We start from the raw sequence: 18,267 nt of genomic DNA, 5'->3' as shown, positions 1-18,267 counted from the left end.
GTATACATTATACTGACTTGAGGATCACGAGAAAAAGAGGGGAAAAATCGAAGAGAGGGTCTTTTGTTTTACAAGACATAGGACCTCTCTCGAAAATAAAGGTTGAAATCATGGAAAACAATAAGCTTGTTGAAGATATTGCTGTCATAGGAGGATTAGTTGCTGTGCAATTTGTTTATGCAGGAAACAATGTTGTGTTGAGTTATCTTATGTCTTTAGGCTTTCATCCTGCCTCTCTCATCATCATCACTAGCTTTGCCACATTCGTCGTTCTTTCTCCTCTCGCGTTTTTCATTGAAAGGTACAACACACACATGAATGAATGTCTTTGAGATTGGTAGAGGTGAGTGGTTGATGAATGATGATATATCTTAATGTCTTGCAGGGTCAAATGGCCCCAGAGATTTAGCTTGAAATTGTTTTTCCAGCTGGTTCTAATTTCGTTGGGAGGGTAAGTCCATGTCCTTGTTTTAGGATTGTACAGTCTTTTATACGCGATCACCTGAAAACTAGGTGTTTCGTTCCAGACCAGTATGGAGTTTTAGTACTTCTGTTCAATTTTTTTCAGTTCCTAGACAATGCAGCAGATTATCGTCTGAAAAACTGTTTAGAGAATTTAAGCTTCCACTATCTATTTTCAATTAACTAGAAGGCGTGCCTATGAAAAGTATCCTCACTATTTAGAATACAGGATTAGGCATTTGGAGATCCTGATAGCCTTTTCAAACCAGGCAGAGCTATGTTTAGACTTGATACAATTGATTACAATTACTGCGGAATTAAACATAATTTTATCAGTGACCTCTGTTGTTTTCTAGGGTGACCGTGTTCCAGTCTTTGCTACTCAAAGGGATTAGGCTAACTTCCCCAGAAATGGGAACAGCTATGCCGAATCTTGCTCCAGGCCTCATCTTTGTGATCGCTTGGGCTTGTAGGTAGAAATAATTCTCTTCCAGTATTTTGGTCTCACTGAAGTAATTAAAAAGGAAAAACAAGTTTCATAAGAGAGATAACTGTTTTTGCAGAATATTAAGAGTGAAAAAATAGCATGGTTTACGTGTTTTATGCAGATTAGAGAACATAACTATAAGTTGCCTGTACAGCAGAGTAAAAATTGGGGGAACATTATTGTGTGTGATTGGTGCGGTTACTATGAGCATCTCACAGAGTGCAGCAAATCCACCCTTTGAAGAAGACACCGGAATCTCTTCACCTTTTCCATTCTCTACCAGTGAATTCGATAAAGAAAAAATAGTTGGCTGCATTTATCTCATGGCTGCAGTGTTTGTTTTATCAAGCATGGTTGTGTTACAGGTACCTAGCTCATTATATATCATCTTACTTTCGAATCACATTTTAAATGAAACTTTCTTTAACAACGTGTTCTGCAGGCTACAACGTTAAGCGCCTTTCCAGCACCACTATCTTTCTGTGCAATTACATCTTTAATAGGGGTTGTCATAACTGTTGCTGGAGAGTTGATTAAAGTTCATCCGTTCGATGAAAAATGGCTTGTGTTGAATATTAGATCTAGAGACTTGATCGGTTGTTCTCTCCTGGTATACCAACTTCACTTTTAGATTCCTTCCACATTTCATTGATCTGTTTATGCATTTGAAAAGCACATAGGCTATCACTGGTTTTGGCATTGCAATTGTTGATGCAAGTCAATGATGAAAATCAAAAATAACTTTATGCTCAACAGGCAGGCCTAATTAGCGGAGCATCAGTAAGCTTCAATGCATGGGCGATGAACAAAAGAGGGCCGGTCCTGGTATCTATGTTTAGTCCTATAAGTGCAGTAATCACGGTCACATACTCTGCTATCTTTCGACATCCGGTAAAATTTGGAAGGTACTTTGATAAAACCTGTTTCAGTGAAGCATAGCCAACACTATCAGAAATCATGACTTAATCTATCTACATTTGCAGCATTATTGGCATGTTCCTCATGTTCACCGGCCTCTACTTCGTGCTCTGGGCTAAAGGAAAGGAAACTGTTGTTACCTTATCTAGCTCTGCAACAACTGAGCCTCTTCTGTCTTAGCATTCGAATTTGTAGTTTGTAGTCTGTACAATTTTGTATTAGTTAGGCAAGGGAAATAGGAAGATGATTTAGTACACTAGCTAGTGCTAGATATACAAACTCAATGTACATTATACATTAGATTTTGTTATGTAGAAAGGCTAGAAACTGTCTTAATGTGCCATTAGTCACAAATTTTAACTAAAGCTATTCAGACATGACACAGTAGAGTGGATCACTTGCATCATACTTCACTAACATTGTTTGAAAAGAATGCAATCATATTTTCACTTTGAGATAATGCAGTAGATTGCATTTGCATTATCAGATATTCTTGAACTAGAATGGCCTAAATTTCTTTTTAATCTTATTATGCAACATTAACTTACACACTGAAATTCCTGAGGAAATGAAGGAAAGACAATACAAAGACAAGTCCAGACTTAAATTCTCCCCAGAGTACTAATATGTAGTTCATTAAAGTTAAAATTCCTTTCTGTACCAGTAGACTCCTTTAGTCTCGCCTTCATCTTTCTCGACGTATATGCATTCCTTCATTTCTCTGTACATGGCCTTAAGAATCGGAGTCCCATCGTATTGGTAATAATCACCCAGTAAAGGCTTCATTGCCTCTGTTGCTTCAAGGCCATGGTAATGTGGGATCATTGAGAAAATGTGGTGACAGACATGGGCATTGCACACATTATGGAACACCTTGTTTAAAATTCCATAGTCTCTGTCGACAGTGCATAAGGCACCCCTCAACCAGTCCCATTCAGTTGAATCGTAGTAAGGCACAGACGGATGAGTGTGATTAAGGATTGTGATCAATGTGAACCATCCGTTAACAACTAGCAATGGACCTCCGTAAACACAGAAAACCCAGGCAAATCCTTTGAGTAATACTAAACGATATAGGCCATAGATGACAGCTAGAATTGCAACATCAGAAACGATGATCTCCTTGCGCTCACGTTCAGAGTAAAGGGGGCTATGGGGATCATAGTGTGAAGTCCACCTCTCATACTTGTGGCCTGAAACATTGAACATCAAGTATAAAGGGAAACCAATAAGGAGTGTAGTAAGCCACACTAGGACACGTCCTGGTGGATTATTGAAGATTTTGTAGTAGTTTCGGATGTTGGACTTAAATCTAGGGACATAAACCTCGTCGTTCTCAAGTGATTGAGTGTTAGCATGATGACGCCTGTGACTAATTTTCCAAGAAAAATAAGGTACCAAGAGAGAAGAGTGGACAACAAGACCAACAAGGTCATTAATCCAACCATAATTACTAAACGCGTCGTGATCACATTCATGACCAACAACCCAAGCCCCGGTTAGCACACACCCTTGCACAGCAACATAACACGCCCATCCTAAGTAATTAACCGGATGGGGAAGATATCGGTCTATGTAATTAGTAGCGACATAGTACAAGGCATAGGCCATGACGAGATCTTGAATGAGGTACCTAAAAGAAGTAACCAGTGATTTCTCGAAACAATGTGCAGGAATGGCTTTCTTAAGGTCACCAATGGTGAACGGAGGCTTCTCGTGAGGAGCACGTCGAAGCGCCTCAGCTGCAGTTTTCTTGGCATTGGAGGGAGCAGACATACGCCCACCTGCACCCATTTTTTATCACAAAAAACAAGAAATTTCGCTAAATTTAGCTGTTCTTTAACCCTCCCTTGGCCTTTGTTGTGTGTTTAGAAATGTTATTGCACTGATGTTACTTGCATTCGAACTTGGCTATAAATAGAAGGCTGCAAATGAAATTATTATTATGTTTATAATAATCAAATAAGGTAAAGTTACAACGCCCGCCAGCCAGCACGCCATTGGAGTTTGAATAAACAAGTAGCGCTACTTTGAATCATTTGTGTGTTAGAATAAAAGAGTAGGAAAGTGAAAGATCTGCTTGGTGTGCTGATAAATTTAGGGTGCTTTCAGAGGGAGGACCAAAATGTCCACTTCTTAGGGTCTTTCTTGGCGGTTGTACGAGTAATCCGCTGACTTATAAATTACTTATAAGTTAAAAGTTACGAGTTACGTTTGCATGTCTGCGTAATTTTATTAACAAACTTGATAAAAATTATTTGTTATTTAAAGTTATAACCTTATATCTATAACAGAAATTAATTTTCGATTAAAAATTATAGCCGATGTCTGAATAACGTAAATAAAGTTTGTATTTTAACAGAAAATTTTAGGGTGGAGAAGTTGTTATTTTTACAAAATGTGAACATTTAAGGTTTGAGCTAACGAGTAGGAATACGTACAAAAACTAGTACTAGATAGTGGAAATTTTAAAGTAGGAACATTTTAAAGTTATTTTAAAATTCTCGTTTACACGCTGCGGATAGAACAATCTCGTTTTACATTTAAATACACCGTGCTCACAGTTACGTAACGTGAACATTTTACGAATGGCATATAAAGTTGCTCTACTAACACTTTAATGAAACAATGTTATGGTTTTAAAATTGTTATTTGTCAACACAATAACCTGCAATTATATGTGTTACGGCATAAAATCGGCATGAATAGTTTATCGAGTTTTTTATGAAATGGTGAAGCAATTAACAAGGAAGAAGTAAACCGAGCTCCGGAAAACATGTCTCTGAAACTCTGGGTGCGCCCTAATCGGTGCTAGCAACGGGGAGACCTTTTACAACATTTTTTACGATAATAGTTTATGACGAACTTTTACGACGAGTGTTTATTATGATCTTTTACGACGACCGTTGACGATGACCGTTGACGATGAGTGTTTACGATGGTGAAAAGATGAACATTGACAAAAGTCCCCGGAAAAAGAGGGCTTGAGAAGGACAAATGCAATTGCCGGAGAATAAGAAGTGGCCCGGGCTCCGGTGAACATATCTTCGGACCTCTGGGCGTGCCCCGAGGCTTTAGTCACAAGGGGTGGCCGTTTTGTGACGCGAAATGGATAACGATGAGCAGATTGAAAGGAACGTTGTTCCCACGACTTAACGAATAGAGAATTGAACTCAAGTAATCAAACAAGCGATGGAGAAAAGCCTCCGAGAAGTACTCACTTTAGCGTTTGTGGTAAGTCATGACTTTTGGAGTTATATCACACTTTTCACTTGTATACTGGTAAATCATTCTCATCCGAGGGCCGAGGAAGCGCTTAAGCGTTTGCGAGATCACGGCCAATGAAAATAGATGTCTGCGAAGCCTTCGTAATTAGGCGAATAGATCTTCAAGTTAAACTAAAAAATCTGTTCGAAAAATCATATTAGGACTCAGAATGAGAAACCAAGTTTATATTGATTTCTTATTCTCCAACTACGATCGGCATATCCCCTATATAAGGGGGTACATAAGGGGGTACGTAGGCACATTATTGAGATAAGTGTTTAAAAGTTTTGATAAAGCAAATGTAAACCCTAACAATTTCGGCCACTTATTAAGCACAAAACACCATACTTAGACGATTTTTCAGATCACTAGTCATAGTTACAGATGTTGATTCCGGCCGTGAATCTCAAATTTTTGTTAACTAAATTTCTTTGTTAACAATATGTATGTAACTTGTACTTTGTCATATTTTTACACATGAATTTGTACCTTTTAATTTAGGTGAGATTGTGCATGAGGAGTGCCTAACAAACGAGGCTGAAGCTTTTAGAGGATGGTACTATTCGGCAGTTTTTGCAACATTTTTCAAAGTCTTCAGATTTCACAAGTTTTTTCGGACATTGTTCACGTTTCGGATAGTCCAATCGTCACAACTTTCGGAGTACTCGAAAATAATTAATAATAAACGAAAATAGAATGCACTTGTATTATCAATGTGCAAAAAATTCATAAGTAATAAACGTGATAAGAAAATGAAGAAAATTAATGAAACTTTTTTAACAGGAAAATTAGGAGAAAAAATACTGAAAAATTTCAAAAATATATCTATAGAGCATCTTGCCGAAGTATGCGACATTCAGAGGGCAATGACAAAAGAATGTGATAAGTGATTCCGTATGTTGTATGTTTTATCCCGTACGCGCATGAGGATAGCGGCTGCAGGTTGGCTGCAGGTTATTTACGATAAAAAAATTGTGATTTTTTTGATAATTTGCTTACACAATTCGATAAAGCTCCGGCGTTGTGAGCTGAATGTTGTATTTTTCTCCGAATCCTATCAGGTGGTTATCAAGTTTGGTGAATATGATGTTTACTCTAATTTGTTCTTTATTTGTACTCTAATTTTTAAGGATGTTATCAAACTTTTTATTTTATTTAAATATAATTATTATTTTATATTAATATCGAATTCATATTTTTGTAAAATAAAATTTTATAATTTATGACAAGATACAATAATATAATAATATAATAAAGGGTTGTTCACGCACTATGTAAGAGAGAAGATTGTCTCTAAAAGATTGGCCTACATCTCAAAAATAATATATTTTTAACTTTTACAAATAAACAATCTTAGTAAATAAACTCCACTTTCTCAAAAATATTCATTTGTTAATATCTAAATAAAATCGAAAACACATTGGTCTCTTTTCCAATAAAACCAACTAATGATTGATATCATTTCAAGAATCGAAATCAATCGATAATCGAAATTAATCAGTTGAGATAATAGGGTAGTTTTTAAAAAACTTACAATTTATCATAATTTAACAATTATATATATATTTGAAATCATTTTTATTTCGAATCCGTGACTTCGCGCAATGGAACACGTGCTTAAACGCTGCACTAACATTTATCGATGATTTTTATAAAATTGGCTATTGGAAATCATGAATTTTAAATAAGATTTTTTGAATAATTAAATAAGGTTAATAAAAATTAGCAAAACTTGAAGCTTGTGATACATTTCTTCAGAGCTCTGTTTCTATCTCTCTCTTACATTCACATATTCATACAATGTATACACACAAAAACCTGTATCTATAGATTCTCTAATTCCTCACCAAATTGTTGCTTTGATCTTCATTTTTGGTCGTTGTTCATGATTTTTTCTCCATGATTCAATGCATACATTGCTATTTTGAGGTAATTTTTTTGTTTAATTATGTTTTTATGTAATTGAATTGTGTGAAACCCTAGATCTTGTGTTTATCTCTGTGTTGCTTGTGTTTTTGTATGATTCGTGCATTGAACGAGGTAGTTAGCTGGTTTTATATTCGGATCTCGAGTTTTCAAGATTTTTCGAGAGTTTTTGCGATGTTTTAGCTTGATTTTGGTGGTGTGATTGTTGAAATTTTGGTTTGGCGGTGAATTTGATTGGGTTTGAGTGTTTATGATAGTTTTCGAGAGTTTTAGTGAAGTTTTAGCTTGATTTGGTGGTGTGATTGTTGAAATTTTGAGTTTAGGGGAATTGGAGTGGTTTGGTGGTGAATTTGAGTGTTTACGGTTTGTTTAGATGGCGTCGAGTCCTCCATTTGGAATGGAGGATCAGACTGATGAGGATTTTTTCGATAAGTTAGTTGATGACGATGATGATGATTTTAATGTCGTTTCATCGTCGAAGTCGGTTCCGGGATTAGGTGTTTCGTCGTCGAAGTCGGTTTCGGGATTAGGTTTGAAAGTCGAGGATGAGAATGAGAGTGATTTAGATGAGGTTAAATTGAAAGCGTTTGGTAATTTAAGTTTAGGAGACGAGGGAGTTGTGAAAACTGCGTCTGAAGTGTCTCCGGTGGAGGAAGACTGTAAAAAGGCGGATAGTAGTGGACTAGTGTCGTCGTGTTGGGATGGATCGGATAATGTGGTTGGGTTAAATAAAGGGGTGATAGGGTCTGAGGAGTTGATAGAAATGGCAGCGAAGATTAGTGATGATGTTGGTATATTGGATAATGGTGATAAAGGGAGAGTGATGGAGGCGGATTTGACGGAAAGGAAGGGTGTTGGATTGGGGAATTCCGGTATTAAGGAGGTGCAATGGAGTGCGTTTAGTAATAATGTGCTGCAAAATGGTGTTAGTGATTCGGATATCTTTGGTGAATTTGGAGATGGGGAGAAAGTTGATGAGAACTTGGCATGTGAGACGAATGTTATATACGGTAGGGATGAACATAAATCTTCGTATTTGGATGGTACTCAGAGTTACGGGCAGTATCAAGAGGGTCAGGTTAATGGTGCTGAAGCTGTATATAGTGCAGATGGGCAGGATATGAATAGTACCGAGTACTGGGAAAGTTTATATCCGGGGTGGAAGTATGACCAGAATACAGGGCAGTGGTATCAAGTTGATGGTTATGCTGCAACTACCAGTGTAGAAGGGAGCTTTGACACTACCGTTCATAATGAAACAGCGGAGGTCTCTTACTTGCAACAAACCTCTCAGTCTGCTGTAGGGACAGTGCTGCAAGGAGGTACAACTCAGAGTGTTACTAACTGGAATCAGACTTCTCATGTAGGAGAGGCTACTGAAATAGCCTCTAACTGGAATCAGGTATCTCAAACAACTGAGACCAATGAGAGTGTGTCAAATTGGAACCAGGATCCGTCAAGTAATACTGAGTATCCTTCACATATGTATTTTGATCCTCAATATCCTGGTTGGTATTATGACACTGTTGCTGAAGAATGGCGTTCTTTGGACACCTACACACCATCCACTCAAGCAGCAGTTCAGTCTAAGAACCATCTAAATCAAAATGGTTTTTCTTCAATTGGTACATCCCATGTAGATGATAAAACCATGGGCGTATATGGACAAGTTGGTAATCATGTAGCAGGGGGATATAATCATCAAAGTCAAGATTATAACAGGTCTGGGTCGTTCACTAATTACAACCAGCAGGATTCAAACACGTGGCAACCTACTTCTGCAGTTTCAGGTTTACAAGGAAATCAAAGAGTAGAAAATCAGTATGACCAAACACATTCATTAAACAACCAGGTTAGTCAGCAAAATTCATATAGTTATGAAGAATCAGTTCCAGGCAATGAGAAAGCAAGTCAGAGTCTTAATGGGTTTTCAACTATTTCTGAGCAACAAAGTTTCGTTTCTAGTGGAAACTTTACTCCACAATATAATCAGCCACAAATCAAGAAAACTGAACATACGCATACTTCAGATAATTACTACGACAATCATAATATATCAAGCTACTCTCAGCAACAATTTCAGAGTGGAAATCAGTTCTCTTATGCTTCAGCTGCAGGGAGATCATCAGATGGACGTCCCCCGCATGCTTTAGTTTCTTTTGGTTTTGGAGGGAAACTTATTATGATGAAAGATAGCAACAGTCCACTTGGAACTTCAACATATGGAGGACAGGTATATCTTTGGCTTCAGATAGTTAGCATTTAATTTGAACTTATGTCTTTACTATTTCTTTTTATCTCTTAAATATCATAGTCACACTTCTCTAATATCGAGGACTTGTTCATCATGTATGCAGGTTCCTGTAGGAGGAGGATCAATATCTGTTCTCAATTTGATGGAAGTTGTGAGTGGAAAGCCTGATATACACACCAGACAAGGCGTTTGTGATTACTTTAATAACCTTTGCAGACGATCAATTCCTGGTCCACTGACCAGTGGAAATGTGAGTGCTAAAGAGTTGTATAGATGGACTGATGAGAGAATTGCCAACTGTGAATCTCCTGATATTGATTATAGGAGAGGAGAAGCTTTAAGGTTGCTTCTTTCATTGCTCAAAATAGCTCTTCAGCACTATGGAAAGCTCCGCTCACCTTTCGGCACGGACAAGGTGTTGAAGGTAACTCGTCTTCCACGTATTTCGGTCACACCTAAAATAAAGATCATTGTATCTTGACTATATTGCCGAACCTTTTCTAGTTATATAACAGTGACATGATTTACTGTAATTTCTACAATGATTTAAGCATTTGTGGCAGTGTACTTGGAGGAATCAAACATTATACTCAGTTATATTTTGATATGATATGTAGAGGGAGCCCTGCTTACTTCTTTGATGTGCTTCTGGAGCTTATAAGTCATTAAATAGATAAGAAAATAGAAAAATAAGCATTTACTTAATTGTTAAATTTGCTTATAAGTGTATAATTATCTATAAATGTTTGGTGAAAAAAGAGCTTATAAACTAGAAAAGTGAACACATGACAGAAAAAGACATGAAATAAGCCCAGGTAATTGTTTCCTAATTAGAGGAATCACCCCAGCTTGAGAGTTATGCCAATTCAGTGAATTGTTATCTCATTAAAGAAAATAGACAAGGTTAATCTAATATGCGAAAGTGACTGGAAGAAAAACTACAACCTAATGCAAGTCTGGATTACTCAATAAGGATAATATGGACCATACAGTTGATATTTTAAGAATAAGGAATTGGTTTTAGAGAGGGATATCTGGCAGGAGGTAGCAATGAATTGGGGAGGATGTATACCCAAGGAAGGACTGTTAATAAATGATAATACATTATATAAGATTTCTAATTTATGATGAGGTTATTTTGGTCTATTGGTAGTTTGAACATCCTAGTTATTGAAAGTTGAAACCACGTCAACAAGCTTTAGGAATCAGCTAAATATAAAGGTGTTACGTAACTTGTAAGAGCAATTCCAATTCATAGCTATAATTGAATGCATAACTAATAGATTTACAGAACAATCACTCCAATGTATAGCTTTAATTGAATGAAACGGATGGTTTGTTCTAAATATAGAACCAAAGATGGGTATAGCTATCCCTGCCACATCTTTTTCTAATAGAAAAGAGAAGGCAGATTTTTTTGGTACATGATTTGTAACTAACTATAACAATAACTATAGGCATTTTAGTATTATCATTGAAGTAGAATTTTTTATTTTATCTCTAAAAACCACTTTTGGTGCCAAAATTAGAAATAGCTCTTATGATTTTAGCATTAGCAATTGTAGTGGTGGTTTTGGTCTATAGCAGTATAAAAAAAACAGACGCATGTTTAATCTGTTTATAAGAGAAATGACAGACTCGATATCTGAGATATGTCTTTTTATTGGCCAATGAAGCTAATGTATTACCCTTGCCAAGCTATTTTTCCTGGAGGTTAATAATTAGGATTGATATCTCCTAGAAACTATAAGATTTATTAACTTCTGCTCCACTTGTGTTTTTTATATTATTCCAAGGTGTTTGCATGTGTAAGCCTCGTAGATATAGCTTCCGTAAAACTATAGTATCACTTTGCGGGGTATCAGATCCATCAATATGTCAATAGCCTCTGTCTAGTTTAAAATACATGTGTTTTAACATTGAAGAATGTACATGTGTGTGTACACACATGTATTTTAAACTAGACAGAGGCTATTGTCTAAGATTTACATTCACATGACTCGCTTTGGCTCAATCACCAAGAAATCGCGTTACTTTGCTAAGCTTCGCTGCCTATTTGAACCTGATTTTTGTTGCGTGGCCTTGTGTTCCTATGTCAGTTATATGTTATCAGCCATTCTATTTTGTAATTGATTTGTGCTTTTTAATTCTTAATGTAATGCCTGACTAATTAGTTGGTAACAGTATGACTTGCGTGATTGACTGTGTTTATTTCTTTTAAAATATAATTATTTAGAAAAGGGGAAGAGGAGAATTTTTGCTTGTGATTTTATCCAGGTACTTGTAATGCAAAGGTTGGGTAAAGAAGAGAGGATATATATTTGGGCTATTACAGTGACCTGCACTATTGCACATAGTGATACTAACTTTAAATTTATTTTAGTTTCTTATTTCTGGTACATATGATAAATATGAAATATGGATTTATTGTTTAAAACAAACGAAAGTATCATTTTATATAAAGAAAACAAAGGGAAGACACTGAAGGAAATCATATTGAGCTTAATTAAAGTTGCAACACGTAGGGGATGTTTGATCAGAGAGTAGAAATCTTTTGGTGTATAAGTTCGGGATACTTGTTGAGAAAAGCATCAGTCCTTTAAAGTTTATTATTGGAATTGAGTGTTTAAAGTGGTTGCTTTGAAATGATACTCCCAGAAGATGGATGATTGAACTTTTGCAGGAAGTGAGGAGATTAGCCATGGGCCTACGGCCTATGGATGTAAATTTAAGGCGAGGTTTATGGCAATCAAATTAAATTATATAGTTTTTAATGTTTAGCTTAGTACCTTTCTTAATTTTTGAACTGTATTTGTACCATGTTGTGTATCAAAATAAATAAACTTTTAGTTTGAGGGAAAGTTTAGGATTATTTCTTTTCTGCTGTGGTTAAAAATGTGAACATTATATAGTATTTCCGACACGAATGTGTATCTAAGTTAGGCTTTATTGAGTTTGCGTATTCGGATATGTGAGGCTCCTATGATGTAATTTCTATTTATTAATAATATATTACATGGACTTGATAACTAAGCATATTCAGTCTACTGATACTGATGAGTCATAAACATTGCTACCTAAAATTTACATGGTTTTATCCTACACCCTTTATATAACCATACTTATAGTGCAATATCTAAAAAATGAGAATATTTCGAACAATCAATTAACCTAGTTGGCATGGCCACTCTTATGATGAAATCTCGTTTTTATCCCTTGCGTTGTTCAAGTTAAGCAGGAGTTTTTCTGGCGATTAAAGAGGTGCTAAGGTCTATATAATATAATTTTGGAGTATTCCACATACATTCTTGTCCTTGACTTAAAAGTAAGTTACTTTTAAATATCTGTAGTAGTGTATGTAACTTTTACATCTATTTGCTTACAGAGCATGGTCAGATTATGCAAAACATATGACTTCCTTTGTTGGGATTACATGCAGTAGAATGGTTGTGTGATGATCTAATATTCATATTCGAAAGTATTTCTAGCTATTTGATACATGGTTGTCCCATGTTTATTTGATAAATTATGTTTGTTCTGTGTTTTTAATAGGAAACCGACACACCAGAATCAGCAGTTGCTAGACTTTTTGCATCCGCCAAGGGGAATGGTTCTGAAAGAAGTAAGTACTGTGTTCCCCCCCACTGCCTGCAGAAGTTGCCTTCTGAAGCAAATATGCAGGTATTCATCATCAGAAACTTTTTCTTTATAAAATTAAAATCCTTATTTTCCTAATACTAACAAAATTTTCAGGCAACAGCCGCAGAGGTTCAAACTCTTCTTGTTTGTGGAAGAAAAAAAGAGGCTTTGATTTCTGCACAAGAGGGTCATATGTGGGGGCCTGCACTTGTACTTGCTGCCCAACTTGGCGATCAGGTTATTAGTTTTATACCCAACACCTATTGATGCAAACTGCAATGGGTGCTTCCGTTAGAAAACATATCACACACTCGACTTTCATATTGCTTGTTAATTACTTTATGGTGATACTTGCTATCTGCTGCAGTTTTATGTTGATACAGTGAAGCAAATGGCTCTCCACCAGCTAGTACCGGGATCACCTTTACGAACATTGTGCCTGCTCATTGCTGGTCAACCAGCAGAGGTATTTTCTGCAGACAGTGGCACTAATGGCAATATCTCCAATGCTCAGGTACTCTCTTAATTTTCTTTATGCTGTGGGAATCCTACTTTCCCAGTCACTTATGACATATGAGATTGTTTTTGTGCCCTTAATTAAATGGCAGGGCATGTCCAAATTTCACCAATCATACAAGTGAATAACATAAAATTATGCTCAGACTTAATACTGGCAACTTCTAGTTTAACGAAGTTTCCCTAGTTACTCAGAGTTTTTTTTCATGTTATTATCTTCAGCTTGGTGCTAATGGAATGCTTGATGACTGGGAAGAGAATCTGGCAGTGATAACTGCAAATAGAACAAAAGACGACGAACTTGTCCTTATTCACCTTGGAGATTGCTTGTGGAAAGAAAGAAGCGAAGTATGTGTAGCACTTTAATCTTTGTAAGGTGTTTCATATTCCTAATATTTTATCGTCCTGACATTGGTTTCCCTGAATACTATGGGCTAGATAGTCGCTGCCCATATATGTTACCTAGTTGCAGAAGCGAACTTTGAGCCATATTCAGACAGTGCCAGACTTTGTCTTGTTGGTGCAGATCATTTCAAATTCCCACGAACATATGCTAGTCCAGAAGCTATTCAGGTTATCAATTCTTTGAGTCAGGACATCCTCCTTATTGTCATTAGTTTTCATCAGTTTTTTGTATGTAGCTTCTTTTTTTCCTTAGTCGAAATTGATATTTTTCTCAAGAACTGTTTCTAAACATGCCTTTCTAATTTGACTTGTCCTACCCGCTATTCTAAAAAGCTCTTAGCCGTGGAGAGACCTTTCAGTGCTTAAGCGGATTTCTAAGCTGATCATCTATGTAAATATCTATTTATCTGGTTTTTTAAAATTATCTATGCAAGAGTAGAATTAAATGAAAATAAAGTAACAACCTTCTGAACAGACAGTTTTCTTAAGAAAACAAGATTTTTTCAATTTTTATTTTATTGCTATTATCGTTTCGTAGGTGAAATAAAAAGAAGAAAAAAACCAGCAGTCGACACTGATTTTGTTCTCTTTGACCACTTAAGACTCTCAATAGGCTGCTAAACCGCTTAAATGACCAATCAAAATAATAGTACATATTCAAAGCATTTTTAGGTCTGACTTGGGCTACTTGGTTTTTTGAATACTTTTCCTACTAAATGTTAAGGATCATGGTAGGTTCCTTGTGCAATCTAAGTTTAAAGTATTTTTGGGCATTCTGCTCAAATCATAAGAATAGTCAATAAAGAGGCTTAAAAAGAAAAGTGTGAGAAAATTTCCACAAGGAGCCATTGTATCACATAACTTTTCTGCAAGGTAAAATAACCACTAGAACCTAACTTGCAAATTCAGATCCCATTGCCATGATTTCTAACCTGAAATGTTTGAACAAACTTTTAAGTTCTGTATGGTTATAACTGTTCCAAAGACATCTTACTAAAGTTGTTTTTTTTATGTATATGGACAGAGGACAGAGATATACGAATACTCAAAGTTGCTCGGGAACTCCCAATTTACACTGCTACCATTTCAACCTTATAAGCTTTTATATGCACACATGTTGGCTGAAGTGGGAAGAGTATCAGATTCATTGAAGTACATGCTCAAAATTTTAAAATTTTATTCTGTTCTTCAAACTGTCCTTTGGTTTCTAAGCTTATAGATGTATCAATACAGGTACTGTCAAGCAGTACTGAAATCTCTGAAAACTGGTCGAGCACCTGAAGTAGAAACTTGGAGATACTTAGCATCATCTCTTGATGAGAGGATAAGAACTCACCAACAGGCAACTCTTTTATCTTGTCAATTTTTCTGTGTTTATTACATCTACATATCCTAGTAACTGATTTTCTTCGTGCAGGGTGGTTTCTCAACAAACCTGGCTCCTGCAAAACTAGTAGGGAAATTGCTTAATTTATTTGATAGTACGGCTTCTCGTGTTGTTGGGAGCCTACCATCTGCAACCTCAACAACAGCTGGTAGCATTCAAGGCAATGGACATTATAATCAATCCTTGGGTCCTAGGGTATCGACAAGTCAATCAACAATGGCAATGTCATCCTTAATTCCTTCAGATTCTATGGAGCCTATTAATGAATGGACTGCTGATGGCAATAGAATGACAATTCACAACAGAAGCGCTTCAGAGCCAGACTTCAGTAGAACTCCTAGACAGGTTCGTGATATATAGCTGTAAAAAGCAAAGAGAAAAGGACAGTAATCATCAAATAGCTATATATTTCTGTTCCTTTTATCTGGGATAAAGATTCTAAGTTACTTGCCTTAATATAGGACCGGACTGATTCGTCAAAAGACCCATCTTCTACTAATACACGAGGCAAAGCATCAGTTTCTGGAGAAACATCTCGATTTGGTCGCTTTGGCTTTGGCTCCCAGTTTATACAAAAAATACTGAAACCCCGGCAAGAGAAACAGGTATAATCATGCAGTTCTGATGATTCGTGGAATGTTATTGTGATTTTCTTTATATTAGAGTTAGTAAGTTTTGTTTTTCTATATTTCGTTGGGCTTTTTGTTGGATTTTAATCATTGTTTCTTTATTTTCACTTTAACTATTCATATATAGGCGAAATTGGGTGATACAAATAAGTTCTATTATGATGAGAAACTTAAGAGATGGGTAGAGGAAGGCGTTGACCCGCCAGCAGAGGAAGCAGCACTACCACCTCCACCTACTGCTGCAGCCTTTTCAAATGGAACATCAGATTACAACCTGAGTAGTGCATTAAAAAATGAAGGACCCCGTAGTAGTGGAAGCCCAGAACAACGGAACCCAACTTCCTTGGTAAATAGTTCAGGAATCCCACCAATGCCACCCACCTCAAACCAATTCTCAGCTCGTGGACGGATGGGAGTTAGATCAAGGTAACTTAAAATTCAGTTTAACTGTTTGTGTTATGTGCTTTATAAGTTTCCTATCAAATATATTATTGTTGAGTGGCAGACATTAAATGTTTTATAAAAGATATATCTTTCATGTAGCTTTGACCTGAGTATGATTCTTAACTTTGTCAGTGTAATAGGTTTAAGTCAAGTTTTATCATCTGCCTTTTGAATCTTTTGACCTGAATGAATTCGCAGTCTTGACTAATAATTAGTATCACAAGTAACAATATCAAATACCTATCTCTTCAGGTGGGCTCAAATAAGTCTGGAGTACTAGTAATTGTGGACTTTTTTTTTGCGTAGGAGTCTAAGATAATAATTAGATCATAGGTTTTTTTCCGTAAGATTAGCTTAGAGTCAGGGATTGGTGTCTTTATATGATCTCTTTGTAACTTGAGCACTGCTATAACAGCCTATCATTGTTCTTTAATGAGCACAAGGAATCACTATTAGTCCTGGCAAACATGGTGGATTGTTGAGAGTTGCTGATGCCTGCAGAGTGCGTTGAGAACTTCTGTTGAACATTTGGATTGCATTCATGTTTAATGAAATTTATTTTTGAGAAAGATAAATGCCTAATTTTTCTTTTCTTGAAAGTATCACATTAAGATTTTTTTATGGAGTGACTTGAAGCAGCAGCATTTTTGTTTTCTTTCAGTTTCTGTTTACCTTCTGATGTTCATAATACATTTTGGAGTTTATCAGGTATGTTGACACATTTAACAAAGGTGGAAACCAGACAAACACGTTCCAGTCGCCATCTGTGCCTTCAGTTAAGGCCAAAAGCAATGCCAGCCCAAATTTCTTCGTTCCTGCACCAGTATCCGGACAGATGCCAGATTTTGCTGCAGATGGAAGTCAACCAATCGCCTCTGGTAATATATCATCCTTCAGCGGACCGGTTCAGTCCTTCGCTCCATCACCATCACCATCTATGAACATGCAAAGATTTGCAAGTATGGATGACATCTCAAACAAGAGGACATCAACTCCTGGCATTGGCAATGGGTTTCTTCCTCCCCACACCCGACGAACAGCATCATGGAGTGGCAGCATTGCTGAGTCTTTTAGTCCTCCGAGTGACACTGAAATGAAACCTCAAGGAGAGGTATTAGGAATGCCACCATCACTGTTCATGCCTACTAGTCCTGCCTTAGTACACTCGTCAACAAATGGTGGTAGCTACGGGGATGATCTTCATGAAGTTGAACTTTAAACACGAGGATGTATATATTTTGTATTGCTCCTGGCAACTAATCCACAAATGTCAGCTTTGATATCGCACAATGCAGATGGTTAAAAGGCCCTGAAATTGCAAAGAGTAGCAGACGAAGAATATTTCGTTCTTGTTTCACCCTGGTGCAATACACAACTTCAGATGGCTTACTTCCGTCCTGTATGTTCAGAAAACTGGTTCTGTTATTTGTCAGAATACGAACATCATCGGGCTCTCAGAGCCTGATGGTTTTACACTAAAGCAAAGGAGTGTTAGTCCTCTGCTGTACAGTACATTATTTCATTCATTAAAGGTGAGGATGATTCCTTGAAGTTGTGCAGCACTACTATGAAAAGAACTTGACAAGGGATAAAAAAGTGTACTATAATAGAAAAACAAGATGCCTTGAGTTTTCTTCATTTACAATGTTTTCACATCAGGTACATTATGTCTTCAATCTGCAATGATATATAAAAAATAATAGTTGCCTTTAGTTTCCTTCATTTACAATGTTTTCACATAATGTACATTATCTTCAATCTGCAATGTTTTCACACAATGTACATTAGCTATTAACTGTTATAAAAAGAATATTAACTGTTTAAATATTTTCTGTTCTTATAAAAAGAATTATTTTTGCCCATGTTAGATTAATCTGGGCCAACCGCCCAACATAATTGACTTGTGATATTCTTAAACTATTATGCAGCCAAA

General features: G+C 36.4%; 3 protein-coding genes across 4 annotated transcripts; 2 read left to right on the top strand and 1 right to left on the bottom strand.

Annotated features, from left to right (window-relative positions):
* LOC141698406 (WAT1-related protein At5g47470-like) lies at positions 1–2,210 on the top strand. Of its 2 annotated transcripts, none has more exons than XM_074503091.1 (7): positions 1–301; positions 386–451; positions 819–935; positions 1,107–1,314; positions 1,392–1,559; positions 1,706–1,854; positions 1,933–2,210. In XM_074503091.1, exons 1-7 carry the CDS (start codon positions 111–113, stop codon positions 2,045–2,047), a joined length of 1,014 nt encoding a protein of 337 aa, XP_074359192.1. In that variant the 5' UTR covers positions 1–110; the 3' UTR covers positions 2,048–2,210. The 2 variants fall into 2 exon arrangements, with proteins under 2 accessions (XP_074359192.1, XP_074359191.1); XM_074503090.1 differs by having other exon boundaries at positions 1,071–1,314.
* Positions 2,211–2,371: 161 nt separating this feature from the next.
* Positions 2,372–3,769, bottom strand: LOC141698405 (delta(12) fatty acid desaturase FAD2-like). The gene has a single exon (XM_074503089.1). It carries the CDS (start codon positions 3,659–3,661, stop codon positions 2,510–2,512), a length of 1,152 nt encoding a protein of 383 aa, XP_074359190.1. The 5' UTR covers positions 3,662–3,769; the 3' UTR covers positions 2,372–2,509.
* A 3,080-nt stretch (positions 3,770–6,849) lies between these two features.
* Positions 6,850–18,056, top strand: LOC141697655 (protein transport protein SEC16B homolog). The gene is made up of 14 exons (XM_074502147.1): positions 6,850–7,063; positions 7,179–9,293; positions 9,418–9,738; positions 12,867–12,995; positions 13,068–13,190; positions 13,321–13,467; positions 13,692–13,817; positions 13,908–14,042; positions 14,899–15,026; positions 15,108–15,216; positions 15,292–15,606; positions 15,723–15,866; positions 16,018–16,316; positions 17,043–18,056. The coding sequence occupies exons 2-14, from the start codon at positions 7,434–7,436 to the stop codon at positions 17,551–17,553; spliced, it is 4,347 nt and encodes a 1,448-aa protein (XP_074358248.1). The 5' UTR covers positions 6,850–7,063; positions 7,179–7,433; the 3' UTR covers positions 17,554–18,056.
* The last annotated feature ends 211 nt before the right edge of the window (positions 18,057–18,267 follow it).

Source organism: Apium graveolens, chromosome 11, assembly GCF_009905375.1.
Source record: "Apium graveolens cultivar Ventura chromosome 11, ASM990537v1, whole genome shotgun sequence".
Lineage (NCBI taxonomy): Eukaryota > Viridiplantae > Streptophyta > Magnoliopsida > Apiales > Apiaceae > Apium > Apium graveolens.
This window is presented reverse-complemented; position numbering and strand designations above follow the sequence as displayed.

Excerpts from the sequence above, each read along its gene's own strand:
- LOC141697655 (XM_074502147.1), top strand. The coding sequence starts at position 7,434 with ATGGCGTCGAGTCCTCCATTTGGAATGGAGGATCAGACTGATGAGGAT. Across the intron at positions 13,818-13,907 it reads TGTGGAAAGAAAGAAGCGAA|ATAGTCGCTGCCCATATATG; the intron begins GTATGTGTAGCA and ends ACTATGGGCTAG. Across the intron at positions 15,607-15,722 it reads TCAGTAGAACTCCTAGACAG|GACCGGACTGATTCGTCAAA; the intron begins GTTCGTGATATA and ends GCCTTAATATAG.
- LOC141698405 (XM_074503089.1), bottom strand. The coding sequence starts at position 3,661 with ATGGGTGCAGGTGGGCGTATGTCTGCTCCCTCCAATGCCAAGAAAACT.
- LOC141698406 (XM_074503090.1), top strand. The coding sequence starts at position 111 with ATGGAAAACAATAAGCTTGTTGAAGATATTGCTGTCATAGGAGGATTA. Across the intron at positions 302-385 it reads CTCGCGTTTTTCATTGAAAG|GGTCAAATGGCCCCAGAGAT; the intron begins GTACAACACACA and ends AATGTCTTGCAG. Across the intron at positions 452-818 it reads GTTCTAATTTCGTTGGGAGG|GGTGACCGTGTTCCAGTCTT; the intron begins GTAAGTCCATGT and ends GTTGTTTTCTAG.